This window comes from Megalobrama amblycephala, linkage group LG14, assembly GCF_018812025.1.
Source record: "Megalobrama amblycephala isolate DHTTF-2021 linkage group LG14, ASM1881202v1, whole genome shotgun sequence".
NCBI lineage: Eukaryota > Metazoa > Chordata > Actinopteri > Cypriniformes > Xenocyprididae > Megalobrama > Megalobrama amblycephala.
In genome coordinates this window covers 25975981-25999997 of record NC_063057.1, presented here as the reverse complement: position 1 = coordinate 25999997, position 24017 = coordinate 25975981, and the positions used below count along the sequence as shown (strand labels likewise).

The 24017-nt window shown below is 39.0% G+C and overlaps 2 protein-coding genes across 3 annotated transcripts in view; both read left to right on the top strand.

Annotated features, from left to right (window-relative positions):
• Window positions 1-24017, top strand: part of LOC125246290 (tripartite motif-containing protein 16-like) — a 48354-nt gene that overhangs the window by 15086 nt on the left and 9251 nt on the right. The window contains exon 2 of the mRNA XM_048157234.1: window positions 8827-8922. Within this exon, the coding sequence (XP_048013191.1) occupies window positions 8827-8922 (96 nt within the window). The remainder of the gene's footprint in view (window positions 1-8826; window positions 8923-24017) is intronic.
• LOC125246328 (gastrula zinc finger protein XlCGF49.1-like) lies at window positions 13855-20852 on the top strand. 2 transcript variants are annotated; one of them, XM_048157289.1, is made up of 3 exons: window positions 13855-13937; window positions 16808-16966; window positions 18846-20845. In XM_048157289.1, exons 2-3 carry the CDS (start codon window positions 16882-16884, stop codon window positions 19574-19576), a joined length of 816 nt encoding a protein of 271 aa, XP_048013246.1. In that variant the 5' UTR covers window positions 13855-13937; window positions 16808-16881; the 3' UTR covers window positions 19577-20845. The 2 variants fall into 2 exon arrangements, with proteins under 2 accessions (XP_048013246.1, XP_048013247.1); XM_048157290.1 differs by lacking the exons at window positions 13855-13937; window positions 16808-16966 and adding an exon at window positions 16980-18709 and having other exon boundaries at window positions 18846-20852.

Sequence of the window (24017 nt, the reverse complement as noted above, 5' to 3'; positions counted from 1 at the left end):
TACATTAATACTACAGCTGAAATTCTGTCAGTGAAATAACATGTCAGAATAAATGTGTGTAATGAATCCTCATATAGACAGTAAGATCAGTGTGTGTTTGTGAGTCATGATGAGTGACGGTGTGTATCTGTGATTTACTCAAACTCTGTTTGTGTTGATGGAATTCAGTCATTCAGTTCTTATTGTAGTGTCACATAAATATTTTTTACTATTACTGGCATAATTACTTTTCATTAAAATGTAATTTGTTGTAAAATTGTTAAATGTCAGTTTATTAATAAATGTAAAATATATAAACCCAGATCATCAGTTCATACTGTGAACGCTTGATCAGTGAAAGTATGAGCACAATTATTCTAATCTAATCCAGATGAGAAAAGAAATTTCTAATGAGAAAGAAATCTCTCTTAAAGCTGCAGTTGGTTAAAAATGATCCAAAATCAGTTTTTGAGCAAGTACATAACCAGATGTACAAATACATAACTTAGCTCAATTCACAACAGTAAACTTGTAATAATGTTTTATAATAATCGATACTGGTGGATTTCTGCTGTAAATTCGAGCATGCAGCCATTCATCTTTGCATCATTACTTAACATCTGTAAACAGAAAGGAAGGAGTCCCAGCTCAGTTAGTATTGCCCTGCTAGACTATGTGGCATGTGATGGATAATTTATAGCCTTTTCTCACAGCAGCTATAATAATTAAACTTATCATTTTGATGGCGGATTGTAATCCAGAAAGGTATAAATGACAGTCGAGATTCACCCATAGTCAAAAGCAAAAGACTTCGGACTGTGGAGTGGCTACAGAAATTGAAATCTACAGGTAACGCTAATACTCACTAAATACATAGTCACACAATGCTGATGTTGTTAACATTAACAATTTGAGAACAAAGTATAACAATAATAATAATTTGCACGGTTTGATGCGATATGAGCTAAGCAATCATTAGATTTAATCACCATTGGCAGCGTGATTTATTGTAGGCTAATGCTCTGTGATTCCAAAGTACAGTATCCACAAAGGTATGGTGACTGACAGCAAACATTAGATTCATCCACGCTGAGGAGCTGTGCTGATTCCGCATATCACTGCAATTGCCGGTTGCAAACAGAGATGATGACAAAGAGGCAAAACTTACGGACAGCAGCTTTAAAATAAACCTTCTCCTGAACAGGACTGAATTTACAGACCTGGGGCTGTATTCACAAAACATCTTAAGGCTAAAAGTAGCTCCTAACTTGACGATTTAGGAGAAACTCTTTAAAATAATGGGCATGTCAGTCAGGAACTGTCAGGAAATTTTTGCTCTAAGAGTATTTCACAAAGCATTTATTGCTAAAACTAGCTCCTAAATCTGTGAAACGCTAGGAGTAGTCAAGAGGACTCCTAAGTCACTAAGACCAAATGAGACAATAGCGATAAAGCCTTGGGTGCTGAAACTTTTCTTCATAAATGCAATACATTTTGATTTATAGATTTGGCTCTACAATGAGATGTCAAAAATAAATCTTTAACAAATAAATAAATATTGTCTGATTACCTCTGGCAGTGGTTTTCATGAGTTCACACTTACAAATTAATAGAGTAAAAAAAATATATATAATAAGCGCATTTGGTGTGCTGTCCAAGGGGATTGAGGGCTCCGAGCTTGGAATTTGGCCCAAACCCTAAGTTCTCCCCATATCCCCAAAGAGCGGGGTGGCGGAGGGATACAGAAAACTGCTGAAGTAACTTTAGGCAAGTCGACTCTTGTCTGTGTATATATTCCTCCTCTCCAGCTGATTAGAAAGACCGTTGAATGTGTTCCTCCCAAACTTTGTTTATAAAACATGATTTGTCGCTTGAATTCTGCATTCTCTTGAGATGCAGACATCCAAGAGGCGGACAATTAACTGTTTGTACTAGTTTAATTAGTGACACTTAGCCTACATTTTAAAACCTTTATAGCAACAATATGGCAACATTTTATTTTGACTATGGCAACATTTTTATTAAAAAATATTTATTTGAATAGGGCAACATTTGCATTTTAAAACCTTTATTTTAATATGGAAACATGACACCTCATTCTACAATATATCTATGATTAAATCGCTGACTCCTCCCCCATCAGCCAATCACTGTGTGTATACTCCATAGCAACGAGGTCAACCCTGCCCTTACTCTTAGCTTAAGACTTCTCTCTATTCCTTAGTAAAAGTTGGTCTCAGCAGCTTTGTGAATAGGTTTTAAGAGAAAACTCTTAGCTAAGAACTTTTACTGCTATTTAGGAGAACTCTTAGTGGTAAGATCAAATGTTTTGTGAATACGGTCCCTGATGCTCTGACAACTGTGAGAAAAGATAAAACAACAACAAGTATTGAGTCAAATCTTCATCAGATGAATGAATACATAAGTATTCACAGCCTTTGCTCAATACTTTGTTGAAGCACCTTTGGCAGCAATTACAGCCTCAAGTCTTTTTGAGTATGATGCTACAAGCTTAGCACACCTATTTTTGGGCAGTTTCTCCCATTCTTCTTTGCAGAACCTCTCGAGCTCCATCGGGTTGGATGGGGAGTGTCGATGCACAGCCATTTTCAGATCTCTCCAGAGATGTTCAATCTTGTTCAAGTCTGGTCTCTGGCTGGGCCACTCAAGGACAATCACAGAGTTGTCCTGTAGTCACTCCTTTGTTATCTTGGCTGTGTGCTTGTTTATTGTTTATTGTTTGTTTGTTTAGGGTTAGGGTGGGTTAGGCTCTGGACCTTTGCCCCAGTCTGAGGTCCAGAGCACTCTGGAGAAGGTCTTCATCAAGGATGTCTCTGTACATTGCTGCATTCATCTTTCCCTCAATCCTGACTAGTCTCCCAGTTCCTGCCGCTGAAAAACATCCCCAGAGCATGATGCTGCCACCACCACGCTTCACTGTAGGGATGGTATTGGCCAGGTGATGAGCGGTGCCTGGTTTCCTTAAGACATGAAGCTTGCTATTCAGGCCAAAGAGTTCAATCTTTGTTTCCTCAGACCAGAGGATTTTGTTTCTCATGGTCTGAGAGTCGTTCAGGAGCTTTTTGGCAAACTCCAGGTGGGCTGTCATATGCCTTTTACTGAGGAGTGGCTTCCGTCTGGCCACTCTACCATACAGGCCTGATTGGTGGAGTGCTGCAGAGATGGTTGTTCTTCTGGAAGGTTCTCCTCTCTCCAGAGAAATGCTGGAGGTCTGTCAGAGTGACCATCAGGTTCTTGGTCTCATCCCTGACTAAGGCCCTTCTTCCCCGATCACTCAGTTTGGCCAGGCAGCCCGCTCTAGGAAGAGCCCTGGTGGTTCCAAACTTCTTCCATTTACAGTGGAGGCCACTGTGCTCATTGGGACCTTCAATGCTGCAGAAATTGTTTTGTAACCTTCCCCAGATCTGTGCTGATACAATTCCTTGGACTTCATGGCTTGGTTTGTGCTCTGACATGCACTGTTAACTGTTGGACCTTATATAGACAAGTATGTGCCTTTCCAAATCATGTCCAATCAACTGAATTGACCACAGGTAGACTCCAATAAAATTGTAGAAACATCTCAATGATCAGTGGAAACAGGATGCACCTGAGCCAAATTTTGAGTGTCATGGCAAAGGCTGTGTATACTTATGTACTTGTGTGGCTCTGGCTTTGTTTGTTTGCCCAATGCATTTATACCCTGTGTTCTCCCTCATTCCTCGTCTGTTCTCGTCTATGTGTAACATTTATGTGAGTGTATCCTGAACAGAGTATGTGAGTGGAGTGGAGCGGAGTGGGAGTGGAGCGAGCAGCGAAGCGCTGTGATTTTTCCGGAGCGAGGAGTGGAATTTTTTAATGTCGGGCGTCATGGTTTTCTCTCAATCCAAGAGTGCTCCACTACCGCTCCATCACATGCACAACTCATGTTAACCACCCATAATGCAACTGCATTATAGCATGAACGAATTCATGTGTTAAGAATAGTTAAGCTCCACTGAAAGAAAAATGGATTATCTTAAATATTACATTGAACAAAGTGAACAAAAATACAAATGTATCTTAAAAGATAAAGATGGGGCAGGAGAAAGTGAGTGCAGGGAGGTGATCACGACAACAAAAGGATCGTTGTGGAATCTGAAAAGACATGTGTCAAGGCACACATGGAACAAAAATCTAAAGGTCAGTAACTATCTCCAAATATTAAATGCAGTATTCTAATTTAATTGCCACCTTAACTGTAATGTCTTAACTCTAACGACCTAAGCCACCAACTCAATGAATTTGTTCAGTTGTAATTTTGTATTACTGATTACTATTCAAAATTAATTTTAGTGTAATATTTACTTGCAGAGGAAGAAGCACAGCAAACATGTAAAGAGGCAGAGAAGAGTAGATTTAAAAGCTTCTTTCAACAAAAAAACAACAAAAATAAATATATCACAGGAGAGGATGTGTGAACTGGACCAGGCCTTCTTTAAAATGGTCTACATGGACCATGAGCCACTCACCAAAGGAGAAAGAGAGGGGATGCGTTATTTTGTGAATATTGCACTACATCCCACCTTGCTACAGCATGGTCCGTGACACACTCAAGCCACATGCCTTATTCGAGTTCGAGGATAAGCTGCACACTCTCCTACAGCACAGCAATGGACTCTCATTGGCTGTTGATATTTGGACAAGCTGAAGGGGTCACAGTCTTCACCTGAGATGTCTGTTCCACTTACTCCAACTGTCTATAAAAGATGCAATAGATTCAATTCAGTAATCAACAAGGTTGGAAAAGTAGTCAAAACAGTCAGAAACAGCACACTGATCACAGAGGAAATCAACAAATTAGGTGTTCGTCCCACAACTGCATGCACAACCAGATGGAACAGTCAGTTGCGCATGATAGAATCGGTGCTAAAAATGCTTGGGAAGGACGTGCTGTGGCAAAACAGGCTGACATTGATCACCGGTCTCTTGCTTCAAGGCTTAGTGAGAGTACTTAAACCGTCTGCCGAACTGACAGATAGTTCACAAAAAGAACTTGAAAACCTGCCCAGACAGCATCATAATGTGACCCAGATCCGGCCCACATCTGATATATGTGGATTACACACAGACCAGATGTGGGCCGGATCTGGGCCGATATTATGTTGCTGTCAGGGTGGGGATGATCCTGGAGACGTTTACTGATCACTGAAGAATTGATAGTAGAATTAAAGGGGTGGTTCAATGCGATTTCACTTTTTTAACTTTAGTTAGTGTGTAATGTTGCTGCTTGAGCATAAAGAGTATCTGCAAAGTTACAGCGCTGAAAGTTCAATGCAAACTGAGATATTGTCTTGTAAAGTTATGGCAGTTTAATGCCTACAAAAACGACCAGTTTGGACTACAACAAGCTTTTCCCAGGTTGGTGACATCATAAACCTGGCAAAACACGCCCCCGGGAACACGCAACAAAGTGGGCGAGGCCATGTGGCGCAGCATAATGGATGCGGAAGTATTGTTTACACCGGACGAGAGCAGCGCGATGCGTCAAAAGATAATAGAACCCATTATAATCTGTGATATTTTCTACACTGGATGCGGCGCTGAAGACAGCTTTCAGAATCTACACGAGTTCAATGCTGGATTTGCACAAAGGCTATTGCTAAAAGAAGCAGTTCCCACTTTAAAAGCAGAAGCTGCTGTTTATTGGCTTCAAACTGTAAGTACGTTTTATTGTTAGGAACATGTCTTTTAAGCTTATAGTTCTGTTGCTATTTTTGGTTGCATCAAGGACATATACAAAGAGCAACTCTTTTTTTTCTAGCCAGTTAGCTAAATTCTATTGCATAGCTGTTACTTCTCCAAAAAATGTTCATAGACAAACAGTTGTTCATGCTATAAATTAAACGCTACCTTTACAAAAATGTGACTACTCATTCATGTATTCGGCTACAGTAAAGCTTTAATCAGGATAAATCTGTATATTGAAAGCTAAAAAACAGCAGTGACAGCATCTAAACACTTTGACACAAATACTAAATGAAATACCATTTATAAACATCCTTTAAAACAGTGATTGCTGAGGTTCTGCTTGACCCTCTTCATCTGGGTCTGATTCGGCTCAATTTGATACAGCAATATAAGCGCTATTATTTACATTTCCCCTGAAGCACTAAATACGAATGGCAAGGGGTGTGGCGTTTCCGGAAGCTTCAGTGATATCACGATACACTGGGCCAGCTATCAACCTGCTAACCAATCTGAGCACACTGTGTATTTCGGAGGCAGTGGTTTCTTAGAAACAGGAAGTCAAACGAGCCGTTAATATGACAGTGGAAACAGAGGTGTAGAATAAAGGTAAAATATATGAAAAATATAGCGTTTTCAAAAAACAAAACAAAAAAAAAAACAAAGCATTAAGACATGTTAAACTGTGCCCCAAAAACACAATCAAGCCTAGAAAAAAAACACTGAACCACCCCTCTAAAATACATTGGGAAATACCAGGTCTGCTGCTAGGAAAGTACCCAAAAGATGTGTGTTTAACGTATGGGAACAAGAATAAACAATGGAAAGTTCCAAAAATATCATTACATAAAGATTGAAAAAAAAAAAAAAAATAGTCAGGGGCTTTCCAAATAGTGGTGGCTCTCTCGTTTCTCCTGCACCTTCGGCTCTGTCTGCCTCCGCCTTCCTTCCAGCTCCGCCTCCATCCTCAGTCCCACCTCGGATGCTCGTCGCCATGGCTCCTCTTTGGTCTCCAGGAAAATCAGATGCGCGTGGACTCATTGGCTCCATCTGGGTCTCCTTCTTTGGCTGCATTTTCATCAGTCATCCCCAGAGTGTCATCTGCCATCGAGTCAAAGTTCTCGGGGAACAAACTTAATTTTCAGTCACTTCAGTAAATTTACTCTCATTACATATACAACCTATGCAATTTACATTTCTTCAAAAAACAAAACAAAAATACACCTGCTTATAAATGTATAATATTTTAATTGATCTAAAATTAGTGATTTATGGTCATCCACTTTATAAGCTGAAAGTGCAACATCATTCAGGGTGGGTTGAGCACCCCTGCTCAAAAGTACAAATGTGGTACTGCTGAGAGTCGTTAAAAAAGTGTTTTCTTTGTGTGTGGAAGGACATATTTTCAGCCAAGCGCTGTGTGTATATAAACACCAATAAATACCATTGTACTGAAGTGTTATTGTACCTGAGTCATCATTTCTTGTACAGAACCGTTATTACCATCACACTGCTTTACAGACACACATGGTTTACAGACACTTTACAGACACACATGGCAGACGTCACTCAAACACAGAAGCAGGAAACAGGAAACTCAGTTCAGAGACAGACAAACTGAAGTGTAGTTGAGCTGTTGTGTGTTTGTGTCTCTGTATTCATGCAGTAAAATGGTAGAAGCCAGATTTTCTCAGGATGAGTTCCTGTGTCCAGTGTGTCAGGATATCCTGAAGGATCCAGTGACCACTTCCTGTGGACACAGTTACTGTAAGAGCTGTATTACAGACTGCTGGGATCAGGAGGATCAGATGAGAGTCTACAGCTGCCCTCAGTGCAGACAGACCTTCAGTCCAAGACCTGCTTTAGCTTTAAACACCATGCTGGCTGAAGTGGTGAAGAAACTGAAGAAGATTAAACTTCCTGCTGACTGTTACGCTGGAGCTGGAGATGTGCAGTGTGACGTCTGTACTGGAAGAAAACACAAAGCCATCAAGTCCTGTCTGGCGTGTCTGGAGTCTTACTGTCAGAATCATCTTGAACAACATGAGAGTTTGTTAAAAGGAAAGAGACACAATCTGACTGAAGCCACTGGACGACTGCAGGAGATGATCTGCCAGAAACACGACAAGATCCTTGAGGTTTTCTGCCGCACTGATCAGAAGTGTATATGTGTGCTCTGTACGATGGATGAACATAAAAACCACGACACTGTATCATCTGCAGCACAGAGAACAGAGAAACAGGTATGAACTTAAAGAGGTCCCATTATGCTCATTTACATGTTCATAATTTTGTTATGCGGTCTACTAGAATATATTTACATCATTTAATGTTCAAAAAACTAATTTTCTTATAATTTACATTGTTGCAGTGCCCATTTTCACCCACTGTCTCAGGGGTAGGCAAGTTTGGTCCTAGAGAGCCGCTGTCCTGCTGAGTTTAGCTCCAACCTTAATGAACCGAAGAGAGCGCATGTCACACCTCTCTTCATCAGTTTGCACTGGCTGCCAATAGCCACTCGCATCAATTTCAAGGCTCTAATGTATGCCGACAGAACAATCACTGGCTCTGCACCACTATTCCTAAATTCACTACTTCAGAATTATGCGCCCTCCATAAGTTTGCGTTCTGCAAGTGAACAGCGCCTTGTGGTGCTAACCCAAAGGGGCACAAAATCACTCTCACTGACCTCTTCTTGGTCTGTTCCCTGCTGGTGGAATGACCTGCCTAGCTCTATCTAGCCATTTTTTAAAAACTGCTAAAGACATATCTTTTTCGTCAACACTTGACACAGTAATATTAACACTTTTTCTATTTCTATTCTCTCTCTCTCAATCTATTAAAAAGAATCCTTGCTACAAGCACTTTGCTGGATAAACTGGGACTTGACATGGCACTTGCATTCTGTTGCACTCATGTTGATTGTTCTCTTATGTATGTCGCTGTATGTAAATGGGTAAAAAATTTTTGGGTGAACTATCCATATAAAACTAGGCATTGATTTAAATAATGAATGAACCTATAACTTTACCATGCAAAACCACTTCACTGATACTAGATTCATATCTGTTTACTTGATGATTTATGTGATGTTTCTCCTGTTATTGGTTTGTCCTTTAGCACCAGCTGAAGGAGACACAGAGGTCGTTCCAGCAGAGGATCCAGCAGAGAGAGAAAGATCTTCAGCAGCTGAGAGAGGCTGTGGCGTCTCATAAGGTGAGTCTGGAGAAGAAGAGAAGTTTGAGAAGTCTCAATCAGGACTCACTGAAGCCACTGTGTGATTGTGATGTGTGTCCTAACAGCGCTCTGCACAGACAGCAGTGGAGGACAGTGAGAGGATCTTCACTGAGCTCATCCGCTGCATTAAGAAATGCCGCTCTGAGGCCACACAGCGGATCAGAGATCAGGAAAAGACTGCAGTGAGTCGAGCTGAAGGACGACTGGAGCGACTGGAGCAGGAGATCAATGATCTGAGGAGGAGAGACGCTGAGCTGGAGCAGCTTTCACACACACAGGATCACATCCATTTCCTGCAGGTAACAGAAATCTAGAAGAACAGGATCATAGTGGACTTGAGCAAGAGACTCGCAGAGAAACATTTCATGAGAGCAGAATGAGCCGTTGACTGAAGTGTTGATCTGTGTGTTCGGTTATTATATTATCATCAGTCAGACTATTTGCCAGCAACAGGAAGTGAGGCTGTATATTATCAATGCTTCAGTGTATTTAAAACACAAAACCTGACCTTGTCATTGTGTCCTAAGAGTCCTTGTGAATTTCAGAGCCACTAACTGTTCAAAAGTTATAAATAATGAACTGCTTTTCCTGATCAAATCTAATCAACCCTGTCATGTGACTCTATTGATGCTCTTTAAGTGTCAGACACTAGAACTTATAGCTCTCACATGATATAATGAATGAGAAGTATGAAGCTGATGCTGTGAAAGTGCTGGATTGAGGAGAGTTATTAAAGATCAACAAGAGCTGCTCAAATCTGAAAGAGACTGTGGTTATTGTCTGAAGTGTGGAGGTGATGATCTTTGATTTCTGTTTTCTGTAGAGTTTCCAGTCTCTCTCAGCTCCTCCTGAATCTACAGACGTAAATGACAGTCCCTTCAGTTCTCTCTCCTCTTTTGATGGTGTGAGAGAATCTGTCCGTCAGCTGAGAGACAAACTGGAGGATTTCTGCAAAGAGGAGCTGAAGAAGATCTCTGACAGGGGTAAAGTCCTGGAGATTCATCTGCTCTCATAAATGATCCTCCATCATCTCATATCATGTAGAAGATCATTTTAGAAATATCTTAGCAACAGATGCAGGGATCATTTTCTCTTGATATGATAATCACACTCTTCATGTCTGTTGATTTCCACAGTCTCTTTCACCAACATTGTTCCCAGGACCAGGAACCACTTCCTACAATGTAAGTCACTAAAAAAACAAGCAGAAAAACTCACTGAGTGTGTTCATGTTCTTCCTGTAGAATAAGAAAAAAAACATGACAGAAGAGTTTTATAGCTGATCATGTAAATCAGGGGTCTCCAGACTTGATCCTGGAGGGCCACTGTCCTGCGGAGTTTAGCTCCAACCCTAATTAAACACACCTGAACCAGCTAATCAAGGTCTAATTAGGCATTCTAGAAACTTCCAGGCAGACGTGTTGAGGCAAGTTGGAGCTAAACTCTGCAGGACAGTGGCCCTCCAGGACCGAGTTTGGAGACCCCTAATGTAAATGGTGATTTGTACAGGATATCTGGTAAACTGTACTGAGACACTGATGATATATTGAACATGAAGAGTTCAGATACATTACAGTTTTTTTTTTTATCTGCTTACACACAAAATCCTTACTTGTCACACAATTTCTGAAACACTCAAACACCAAAACCATACACCAAATATGCAAAACCACGCACTAATTCTCTGTATTTGACTTGCTAAACACACACAATTTTCTATGTAACACACATTGTTTCTGTCCAAAATACACATGGTTTGATGTACTTCTTTTCTTTAGTACTGTGTAATACTGCATTCCCAACCACAAATGCTTACAGTTAAAAAAAAATAGTTTGGTTTCAATATTGCTTTCATGTTTACCGTGAATTTTTCAACATCTCCCACCCAATTACTTTCAATCTTGTACAGAAATGTACATAGGAGCTCATGAAAGAAGAGCTTTAGGTTTTGAATAACTGTGTGTATATGATGGCAAAGGTGTTTGCAACGTAAGACAAATGTTTGCTTTTCAGATGTGTTTGTGATATTTTGAATGCAGTGCTTCATTTAGCAGGAGATGTGCGGCATTTTGCATTTTGTGTGTGCAATTCTTGGATTTGGGATTTGTGTGTAAAGTTTTGAAGAAAAAAAAAAACTGTGAAAGTTTTGATGGATTCATAATTCCTGATTCTGATGTTTTTTATCTCCATCAGATTCCCATCAGTTCAGTCTGGATCTGAACACAGCACATAAACGCCTCCGTCTGTCTGAGAATAACAGAGTGATTACTGGCACTGACACAAAGCAGCCATATCCTGATCATCCAGACAGATTTGATGTTGTGTGGCAGGTGTTGTGTAGAGAGAGAGTGTGTGGACGCTGTTACTGGGAGATTGAGTGGAGTGGGAATGAAGTGCGTATATCAGTGTCATATAAGAGCATCAGCAGGAAGGGACAGGGAAAAGAGTGTTGGTTTGGATCTAACGATCAGTCCTGGAGTTTGTTCTGCTCTTCCTCCAGTTTCTCATTCAGACACAAAAACATAACAGCTAAACTCCCAGTAGAGTCCATCATCAGCAGGAGAATAGGAGTGTATGTGGATCACAGTGCAGGAGCTCTGTCCTTCTACAGCATCTCTGGAGACACAATGAGCCTCATCCACACAGTCCAGACCACATTCACTCAACCGCTCTATCCTGGGTTTAGGCTTGGTTCTGATTCATCAGTGAAATTGTGTTGATGAATCAGAATAGATTGTAGAGAGATTCTACTTATAATGCTTTGAGCTCATGATAAATCAGTAACAGTGGCTACGTTTACATGCACCAATTTTCGTCAATCCGAATTAATTGAGTCTGATTGCAGATCTGTTTACATGTAATCTAAACATTGTAATCTGATTCAAATATCCGTTTATATGCGTTTTATATACATTCTGATTAAAATTTTGGCGCACGCGCTGTGTGTGTGTGACGTCATATCAATCACACTTGCGGTAACCTGGGTTGCGTCAACAGACGATGATCATGTATCAACAATAGCCAGAGATATTGTCAAAAGCATCAAATATTGGCAATATTAGGAGGATTTGGTATTAATGTAGGCCTGTTACATTCTTCTAGTCTATTATTATTACTATTAGGTTCGCTTCTTTTATTATTAAATTAATATTATTCGTGCTGTGAGGATAATAAAAGATTAGGCTATTAGCCATCTTTGAAAATGTTTAACTTTTTTTTTAGGTCTATTACACAATAATTACAATTATTAAGAGTGTAGGCTATAATATTTCCTATCACTGCAGTCATCAATGAAAATTAAGCGCAACTTTACTTCAAGCAACGACTTTAAAAAAACAACCTGTTTAACATGAAATTCTCATTTGTTTCTCTAACCTACTGTATGGCCACAAGAGAAATAATGGAATAAATTAAGACAGTTATATACTGTTATCAGCATATTATGTTGAAATTCGTCTCTGAGAGAATATGCTCCGTTAATGCAGCGTCAGACAGCTCCGTCACTTACTTTCAATTTCTGTAGTGAATACTGACCGAGGTTGAGACTTTTTCACTGGCATAACTCTTGAGCAAAGTTTGCACGTTGCTTCTTGTGTGATATCCATTGGCTCCCCTTCTTGCTTTAAAACGGAAATATTTCCAATGTTGTGACGAAGGGATATAGCTAAGCCACTGCCTGATCTCAAGAGATGCTCTAGCGACTGACGCTAGAGGTTGCAGCCTTTAGCTTACTTGTTAGAGCGTCCAACTCCAACGCCAGAGACCCAGGTTCGAGGCCTGTGCAGAGCGGGGTGAGTAGATGTTACACTTGCGCACTGCGTAATGCGTGTCAACATTTCACTCAGATCGAGCTCAATCGGATGAGCCGTCAATCCAATTACAAATGGATTATTTGGATGTTACAGAGTTTCTTATTTTCTCTTCATTACATCAATACTACAGCTGATCTTCTGTCAGTGAAATAACATGTCAGAATAAATGTGTGTAATGAATCCTCATATAGACAGTGAGATCAGTGTGCGTTTGTGAGTCATGATGAGTGACGGTGTGTATCTGTGCCTTACTCAAACTCTGTTTGTGCTGATGGAAATCAGTCATTCAGTTCTTATCGCAGTGTCACATCAATAATTTTTATTATTACTATCAAAATTAACTTCAATTGAAATGAAAATGGATTCATTAAATCTATTATTCAATAAAAAGTACTTTGTTGTAAAATTTACACGTCAGTTTATTAATAAATGTAAAATATACAAACCTAGATCATCTGATCACACTGTAAATTCTTGATCAGTGAAATTATGAGCACAATTATTCTAATCTAATCCAGTTTACTTTAAAAAACTCTGAGAAACAAATCTCTCTCACTAATGCTGTAAACATACAACTTGATTTAACTTAACTCATTTGTATACAATTAATATAATGCAGTTGTTATAATAATGTTTTCCCACTCGATTATGACCTCTGTCAGTGTTTCTTACTACATATTAAAGAAACCTACCTGAAAAACTATGAAATGTAATTTCTCTTTTTGATCTGTTGTAGCCTCTGTCCTGTTGTGTATAATTTGCTTTTTTATTTTTAATAACAAAAATGAAATAACCAAAATATATATCATTATTGCTATTATTATTTTAATTATTTGAAATGTTCTATATCTTAAATCAAGATTTTGGTCATGTCACCAAAATTACACATAATATGAACTCTGCTTTATTGTTTATTGTTTATTGCTTTATTATGTATTTTTAAACTTGTAAACCACATTTGCTACTATAATATCTGGTATAAATGGTTTCTGCACTCAAACATTACAGTTTTGCCTATTAGACAGAATCTCACACTCTTTCATTCGGAGTTCTAAATATTTACTTGGAAAAATACAGCATATGAACATCAGCATGTGAACGGGACTTTTATTTTGGTATGGGGATGTGATGTTATAAGGCTGCGCTGCGCTCCTGCGTCTGTTGTGATTCTGCTGAAGAAAGGTTTGTGTTTTTACCTATGGTTTTTACGCATGTAAAGTGTTTAAATCAATGCAAACTGTTGAGTCTATTTAATAGTTTTTGCAAGCTATGTAAAAATAACCATTTTTGAAAGTGACTGTGTAATGCTTTATTTGGAGAAAATCGCATCCACTCTTGTAACAGAAAAGGAGTGTCTTATTTCGCGTTATATAACGTGAATCGGTTTAGTGTAAACACGAATATAAGTACTGCAAAGAAGTTATTGAAACGGGTTTTTTTTTAATCTGCGAGTCAGTTGAATCAATTGCTTCGTAAAATGATTCAGTGATTCGAAGCATAAATACACAGAGGCCGCTTTGGTATGGAAGTTTATTAATTGGAACCACTGAATTTGCAGAAGTGAATTGTAAAGTGAAATAAAATGGACCGAAATTTGCCTGTTGAATAAGTTAGGTTGTACTTTTAAACAGATTGAATATGTTGGAAGTGAAATCTAAAAGGTGAATATGAGTCTTCAAATTTTTAATAATGAGTGTGAGATGTTTTGAACTGAAATATTCACAGCTTAAAAACACAACCATGTTGAATTTCAGCCCATAAAAATACAATGCATTAAAATGCAAGCTCAGTTAAAGTAATGCATTTTTTTTTCCAATTAGTGCAATTCAACAAGCTTTTGTATTTCAGAAGCATTTGGCATTAATAAACTTCCATACTTTGGACTGTTGCTGCGATAGATCAACGAGTCCGCCATATTGTGCGGGGCAAGACTCCTCATTAAACAAATGCAAGTAAACGGGGAGCTGCAGCTTTTCTGGACAAAAAGAGCAATAAAGTTTACATTTCTCAACCGATTTCAGTGATTTGTTATCTGTTTGGAGTACGAAAAAGGTTTTGTCTTCAATTACTCAGAATCTCGCTAGTTTGAACTAAAGCAATAAGCCCCAAGAAGCCATGGTTTACAGTGAATTTATAACAGCGGGACGTTTTAGGCACAACAATTATTCATTGTCATAAAGAATTGTGAAAACTCATGCTTCGAATAGATTTGGTGGAGATGTTCCTAATGTAATAGAATTTAATGTACATGAAATGTGCACACTGATTTTAATTGTGGGAATGGCTTTTTCTGTCTTCAACAATGGCATTTTAGCTTTTCTTCTTGAATCACATCACAGGATGTCACAGAACAATTTCTAATGAATATGAAGATAATTTGCATCTCAAAACCTTATTAATCTTAAGCATTTATCTTAAGGTCCTTTTCATTTTTATAATTTTTTCCAGTTCCGTAACCTTATGCTTGCAGTTTAACACCATTTTTGCTTCATTATTCATAACACAACATCTTTATAGAAATTTTATGTTATAGTAAAAAAGACAAAATTGTCTCCATTTTAAATGGACAGCATTATATTTAACTGTGTCTGGCAACTTTATTGGGGTCTAAAGAAAGTAAAACATTTAATTATCTATAAGCATTTCACAGATTTAATGTCAGTACACCATAGTTAATGTACTACATGAATTTATTTAGATTCAAATGGATTTTAATAAGATATTAAAGGATTGGCCTTAAAAGATTTCTTATTCTGTGGACAGCATTAATAGCACAGCTTGTACTAATTATAAGATGATCCTTAATAGATCCAGTAAAACATCTGAGATACAGCAGTAGAACATTTTTAGTACAATTAAAGTACAATATAAATTGTATGAAATATAAGTGTAATATAAGGTCAAAAGTAACAGATCAATATACAGTATGTGGCATACTGTGTTTTTTATGTGGTTTTATTCTATAGCATATTATTATTATTAGCCTGTTATTATTGTAAATAGCCTAAAAATACAATTAAGTATAAATAGAGTAAAATATAATGTAGTAATATAACTAGGAATATAATAGCAGATAGTATATAAAAAAATGTAAAATAATATAATCAATAAAGTAAAAATAGCTAATAAAACAGCGAGTAGGAAATAGTACAATCATAAGTCGTATAATAATATCATAATAAAAATAATAATAGGCAGACAAGGTCTCTTGGAAATGCAGAGAACTGTCTGCTGACAAGCTTTCTTCAGCCTGCCTTGAGGTTTGTGTTGTCCTGGTTCCACTGGCTTAACTGGGGTAAAAATATAAAGGGGCCACGATTAGATAGCAGGCAATCAAATCACCTGCTCTTTGGAGATGAGTTGGTTTAAGTCTATCTGTACTTCTGACAGCCTGAGCTGTCCTGTCAAAGTCCTCTGGCTTCATTGGATGGAAGACTCACTAACAATTTAGAGTAGTTCATAATATAAACTACAATATAATCTCAGACTTCATAAGAATCATGTAAACTTTATATTATTTCTTATAAAGTCTCAGTTTTCACAGATAACTAGCTTTATCGTTAGCTTTTAAGTCTTACTTTGGTGGTTGACTAGTTGTCAATTTTATTATAATGACCAAATACAACCAGAAACAAGTATTCAGGCTTAAGTGTGAAAGGTAATTCCCCGATATGTGGTTTGGATTGTGCGACGGTTTGTAAAACCTCAAAATAGTCAGGCATCTTTTATTAAGTCCACTTATGAAAGTTGCCCCTACAAATGTGGCGGCACGGTTGACGTGATCCAGCAGCCAATGGGGCGTCTTTGTATTTATTACGTGTATGATTCAAAGCACTCAAATCGCCACAGGCTTCAAATTGCTCTAGTTGCTCTAAACAGTGTAAATGAACAAGAACATCTTTTACAAACAAAATGCAAATGCTTTCATGAAAGTGTAATCTATTAAATGTGATGTACAAATAATTAGATGCAAAATGTAAATCATAAATATGATCTTTATTATTTGTATATATAAGTCCATTAACTCTGACTTTGACTGACTCTCTTACCAGTGTACTGAACTGCTACTGAACTAGATTTTACTCCTGGTGAAGTGACTGAGATCCATGTGACATGCGTTATAAAGATGGCGTTTATTAAAGAGGAGAGTGAAGACATGAATATTGAAGAAACATTCAGAGTGAAACATGAAGAAACTGAGGAACAAACAGGTTGGTTTAATTCTCAAAGCTGAACTCATTTGGTCCTTATTAAAATGACATTGAAAAATGTCAAATAAATGTCCTAATTAAAGCACTTTTATTTAACATGGAGCGGGATGTGGACAGACATGTTGAGATCACATGACCAGACAAATACTAAGGCTGCTTCAATCTGAGAAGATCCTGCTTCCACACTGGACATTTGTTATTACAACACACATTAAATTAGGAAAAATAATACAGAAGTAGCCCAAACAAAAGGATTACTATGTGCAACATTTACCCCAAAATTATCTTCTGAATTAAACAATGAAAACAAATTCTCACTTTAGTGGTACATTAATTACAATTCAGATAGTTATTACACACTGAACAAAATTATAAATGCAACACTTTTATTTTTGCTCCCATTTTTCATGCGCTGAACTAATGCATCTTTCATGCACTTCATGGGAAAAAAGACTTTTTCTGTGTACACATGTATATTTGTTATGTCAGAATGGCTTACGACACATATTAAGCTTCCACCCTCTCCATACTTTAATTTCTGGATGCAGACATTTCCTGTCCTCATCTGACCACCACAATAACTGTCTCACATGCCTGGGCATTAGCATGCTGAGACGTGTTCGTGGGTGACCGCGTCGGCATGCTGGTCATGACTCGCCTTTCTTGTAAAGGCTTCAGCTCCCTTTGCTGCTGCTTGTGTGTAAAAGCACATCCGTGGGTCTGCTCAACACCTTGGGAGACCGAGGATTACAGTGGGAGCAATTCCGTCTCAGTGTGTCGTGTGCCGTTGAGCTGCAAGGTGACAGCGCAGCTTCCCATCATGTCAACCCAGCATGTCATTCGGTGCTTTGGGTGAGGATTAATTGTCAATAGCTGCATCGGAGAGAGGGCTTTTGTTCTCCAGAGAGGAAGATGACGCTCTTGACGTTCCAGAAGCACCATCTTTGGCAAACCTAAGGTGGCCTCTTTGGGCGACATGGTTAAGAAATTGTGCCCAGCAGTTCTCGGCGGGTCCAGAAGCAGGCTGAGGCAATCAAAAGCCTGTCCCAATGTGACCTCTGCTACCAGACAGTCGTGAGCTGCCCCTCAGTCTGCTCGGCGCCAAGGGTACCCGTCTCCCTGCGGCAAAACACTATTCCTGAGACAGAGCGGCCCTGAGATCTTTTGCTGTTTCCTTAAAAAGAGTTCATTTCAGCTGGCTCCACAGCCTGTGGTACCCAAATTCTCAATACAAAAGACCAGCTTCCTCAATCTCTGAGAATGAGGATGCCGTTTGGCAGTAAGCAACGCTATGCCTTACCACTCTCATCCGCCTCTTTCATCAGCAGGCACTTCCTTGTGGGAAAATTGGAGCCAGTGTTACACCACAATCACGACCCCACTCCAGGACACTTTGCCTGCCAGGTTGGGCCCCTGTGCTCCACCTCGCTGCCCCACTGTGGGAACGTCTGTAGTCTCATTGGTGCCACTCATACAGTGTCTGGCAGTCTGGCTAGCACCAGACACAAAAGACACAAAACTAATTCCCTATGAGTGCTTTGTAAAATAATTTGTGTGTAAAATATGTAGTCTGTCTTTACAAATTGATATTGTCAACCACTGGCCAGGTCATGAATAATAGTGTTTTAGTCATTTTCGCAAATCCATGTGAACGGAGATCACTTTGACATCTTTGTCATCTGTACATCTTAGCACATTGTTGTCGTGTAAATGTACCCTAAGACACAAAAGCTGCATTTACAGGTAATTCAAACTCTTCTTGGTTTCCTTATCTGTGTATATCATGGCTTGTGCATCTTAACATGTATAAATGTTTGAATGTTCGGTTGCTTTGTCATTAAACTGGTGTTAACTTTTTTTTGTATTTTTTTCATCTTAGACCTGATGGTTCTGAAAGAGGAGAGTGAAGTACTGAATGAAATGGATGTGAAAGATCAATATAACAGTCATCATGATTTGATTACTGGGGAAAAACCTTGTAGTTACTCACAGACTGAACAGACTTCCGCTCAACAAAAGGGGACTAGAAATAATTTCTTCTGCCAACAGTGTGAAAAGAGTTTCAATAGAAAAGGAAACTTTGACAGACACATGAAAATTCACAATGAAGAGAATCCTTTTACATGCAAACAGTTTGAAAATGGATTCAATCAAAAAGAAAGCCTTAACAGGCACATGAGAACTCAGAATAGAGAGAATCCTTACACCGGACATCTGTGCAGAACAAGTTTCACTCTGAAAGGAAGCTTTTACAGGCTCATGGAAATTCCCACTGAAAAGCCTTTCACCTGCCCTCAGTGTGGAAAAAGTTTCACTCAGAAAGGACATTTTAAAGACCACATAAGAATTCACACTGGAGAGAAACCTTTCACTTGCCAACAATGTGGAAAAAGTTTCAACCGAAAAGGAATCCTTAACAGGCACATGCAAACTCACAATACAGAGAAGCCTTACATGTGCCCTCAGTGTGGAAAGAGTTTCAGTGAACATGGAAACTTTGAAGTCCACTTGAGAACTCACACTGGAGAGAAGCCTTTCACCTGCCAGCATTGTAAAAAAAGTTTCAACCAAAAAGGAATCCTTAACAGGCACATGAACATTCACACTTGAAAGTAGCTGTGTATATATGGTCAGTATGGAAAGAGTTTCAGATTTACAGAAAACTTAAAGTACCAGGAGTAATTGTGTACGAGAGAACGTGTGGAATGAGTTTTACAGACAGGAAACACTTTAGGTACATGTAATAACTCACACCAGAGAGAAGCCTTCCATGTTCATCACTGTGGAAAGTCTTGCAAAAATAAAGCAAACCTTGAGGTTCACACAAGTGTCCTGATATACTCAGGCAGAGTTGTTTTTGGTTCTTTGCTTGGGGGTTAAAAGAAGTTCAAAATATGTGAGCAGCGGACTGAGGGGGCTTTTGCTCTGACAGTTTAGTTTGAAACAAGGCACGGTTCACGTGAAAAATTGCTAATGTGAAAGCTGTCATGCGAACCTGTGTGCGCACCGGGGTACCGAACCCCAGAGTTCTTGCGGGGAGGAGAAAATCATTTTAAGTTTCAGATTGTGAAACAAAAAATATGAAATGTTTTACTTGCCCTCAAGCCATCCTAGGTGTATATGACTATCTTCTGTCAGACGAACACAATCAGAGATATATTTAAAAATATACCCCCGAGAGATTCAGGAAAGACAGAGAATACTGATCCCACTTATGAAGCAATTCCACCAAAATGTAAGAAAAGATGTCCTCACTGTAGACTGACTATACCTTAATGGGAAGCTTTACAGGAATGACACTATATCATGGTTATAATCATTAAGAAAGAGGTAAAGGGGACAAAATGTCACCAATGTATGCTAAATAAACACCTGTCTGCCACATAAAAAAGTCTGTACTCATTTAAACAAGAAAGGTTTTCAATGTTTTACGTTGTGTTTGATAATGATTGTGAACTGTATGTGTATATTACATTATGTTTTATTGTATATTTGGGTACAGATGATCATATTAAATGTAGAACAAAGTAATATAATATTCAGCACAACATCTCTGTCTGGCCTCTTCCCTGGCTTCCTCTCTGGCCATGTCCTCCCTCAAGACATCAAGGAATCTCCTCTTCCTGCCCCTGCGTCTCTCTCTTTGGTCAATGTTCACTGATGGTCTTCATTGAGGGGCAAGGGAGAGGAATTTGATGGCCCTGGTTCACCGCTGGTGGAAGAGGCCAGGGGAATTGAAGGATGCAGTAAAAACCTTTACTAATACACAATTACTAATACACAATTAAAACCTTTATACTGCATATTGCATACCCTCAGTTATACACAATTAAACCAGTTAACCATATGTGATCCGGAAGGACAATATGTAATCAATATGCCCTTATACAATACAATTCTGACCATTGCTAATGTCTATGGACCAAACATGGATAATCCCCCAATTTTTTCATAAATTTATCAACAATATCCAACCTCTCTTAATCAGCTATCATAGTTGGGTTCCCTAGGGGTCGCTGTGGGGAACGGAATGCCCATGATGCCATGCTGAAGGGATGAGTGCCCTATTGGCTGAGCTAAGTCGAAGAACTCAGAGGAGTCCTCATTCCTAAGTCACACCAGCAGCACAATCATAGACCTGAACTTCTCAAGAACAGAGGCCTCAACAGGATGACTCTAAAGAGAGGAAGTCTAACAATGTTCATGTTCAGGCCAGCATCCAAAGAGGTCATTGTCTGTCATTGCATCCTTCTAACTTTTTCCATATTTTGAATCTCACCCTGAGATTTTTTCAAGTTTTTTCTATTCACAGTGTATAGTTTTATTTATCCTGAGCTCTTTCTATACACCATGCTCATAATCTTCTCTGAGGTTTTACACTGAATAACCACTTCCTGCCTATAGTGTTTTCCTATCTCTTGAGCCCATTGTATGACTGCTAGGCCGACTTCCAACTCTCCTCTTTGCAGCTCGGCTTGGTAACCACAAAAGTATCTCCCCTGACTCTGTTTCCTGGACTGAGGTTTCTGCCCTTAAGGCTTTTTTTTCCCCAAGCTTTTACCCGGTGATCCCCCCCAGATATATACTTGTATTGAGATGCTGCTGGATTTTCCCTGGGCTTTTTTCCCTTCAACTACATAGCCCTTCTAGACCTTTCACTAGGTCTCACGGGTAGTGATCCCGTTTCTTGGCCCTTCAGTCCTTTCTCTGGACTGGATTATACTAATTCCCTCTAGTATTTACTGAATCCATTCTGGAAACTGTCAACTTAAAACTCAAACCTTGAGCCATGCATGTTGGGCGTCATGATCTTTGGTGTGACCTAGGTAAGACTAGTCAAATCTAGCCTAAACCATAAAGTACTCACCCACTGTCAGGATTAGTTGAAATAAAGGAGAGGATGCAGGATCAAATAAAGAGCAAGGGTTTATTATCAAATACAAATGCAGGGAATTCGTGATGACGAGCTGACTGGTTGCAGGTGTGTATACAGAGGGATGCTGGGAAATGGAGTCCGGGGACGGTGAGACAGACAGTGACACCCGCCCACAGGTTGAAGTTCTTTAGGAATGACGTAGAAGACTCCCTTGTGGTTATTATTTTTCAAGGCTCAGTTTGTAGTAATAAGTAAAGTCTCACAGAAGGCAATAATTACAATAAAAACACTTATTTTATTAGTTACAATTCAAAGCAGTTAATGCAAAATAAAATAAAACTTAGAGCTTTTAGTTTAGCTGATTTTAAGTCAAACTCTAATCAGCTGTTAAGTGTCCCTCAATAGACCAGGTGTCCTTCACTTAATGCAGGCAGCATCTGAGGTGTGCTTCACTCCTCAGTCTTTTTATACTTCTTTTTGCTGACTTCCACATTCATTTCACCCATCAACTCCTCTATGTTCTGTGTATGATCCAATCTTCCTGTTGTAGGACTATCTGTAACGAGGGGAGACTCAGGCAGGGGATCCAAATGCAGCGTTTTATTAAAGGTAAGCGTGGTCGTACAAGCAGGGTCAAACAGGAACAAACAGGTACAGCAGAGGGTAGACAGAATCGTAATCCAGGTACAGGCAGAGGTCAGGGCTGGCAGATATCACTCACAGGTCGGTGTTCAAAGCAAGGGTCAGGACAGGCAGCAACGGTGCAATAAACAGGGAACAGGCAGGAACGGTAACAACAAACAGGCAGACAGTAAACACAGGAGAACGCTCGGAATTGCAACAATAGTTAACAATACTTCGCAGTAAGGTGGTGTGTGTGGAAGTCCTTTATAGTCCTGGTAATGAGCTGCAGCTGGGTGTGGTGATCAGTGTAGTGTGCTAGGCTGTATGTGGCAACAGGTGATTGGTGTGGAGTGAACATGTGACTGACAGGGAGGATTGTGGGAAGTGTAGTCCGGGAACTGACAGGAGCAGACGGTGATCGTGACACTATCAGCCTTCATAGATTCTGTTGAATCATCCTGGTATCCTTCTGCTGTCACCTACACTGTTGTCTTCTTTTCCCCTTCTTTTTGTCAGTTACATTTTTATTTAATCATCAAATAGCTTGAAATAAATACATTTGCCAGGAGTGATTTTTTTGAAAGAAAAAAATGTGAAAAAATGTGTGTGTGTACATATATACATAATATACATATATATAATCATCACCCCCTCCTCAGTTAATATACAATCAGATGATATTAATACACAACACTTCAATTAAAGGATTAGTTCACTTTGAAATGAAAATTACCCCAAGTTTTACTCACCCTCAAGCCATCCTAGGTGTATATGACTTTCATCCATCATAAATATGTGCTCCATACAGCTCTGAGGGGTTAATAAAGGCCTTCTGAATAAAAGTGATACATTTGTGTTAGTGAAATATGTAGCTTTCACCAGACCACCTTCTACTATTAAGGTGAACAAAAAGGGTACGAGGGGGCAGCCCTGTCTGGTCCCTCTCTGGAGATAGAAGGGTTCTGATATTGTTTTATTCTTTAAGACCTGAGCTGATGGAATGCAAATGGGAGTGCCGATGCTCCATCCGGTCTTAAAGGGTTAAGCAAGATGATATTAATCAGAGATCCAGATCAGATTAATCATTATCACCACCCCCTAATCCCCAAAATGTAAACATTGATCCCGTCATCTAGCTGACTAACTAGAACTCACAGCGCAACTCGGAATACACAAAGAGAAATAATATAGAACAAAAAAATCTTAAGTAGTGCAGAACTGTAATTTATTAGTATTAAGAATGCAGGACTGTAATTTATTAGTATTAACAAATACTATAGAGATGTTCTGACAGAGTTATTTCAAAATTCTTAAGGAGACGTGAAGTGCATGTTACTCTTTCATGTCGGAACCGGATGTCCCTTTTCCCCTTCTTTACTGTAATCTTCCTTACTTCCACCTACGCTTGTGGTTCTAACACTCTCTCTTCGGCCCCATGCGCCCTGTTGCTGATTTTTGTTGTTAATTACAAACATTGAGTTTCTCACACATATTTTACACATCTTTCTGTTTTTCACACCATAATAAACAAAGAAATTCAAATACAGTTGT

Coding starts and splice junctions, on each gene's coding strand:
- LOC125246328 (XM_048157289.1), top strand. CDS start 16,882: ATGGCGTTTATTAAAGAGGAGAGTGAAGACATGAATATTGAAGAAACA. Junction 16,967..18,845: donor AGAAACTGAGGAACAAACAG/GTTGGTTTAATT, acceptor TTTTCATCTTAG/ACCTGATGGTTCTGAAAGAG.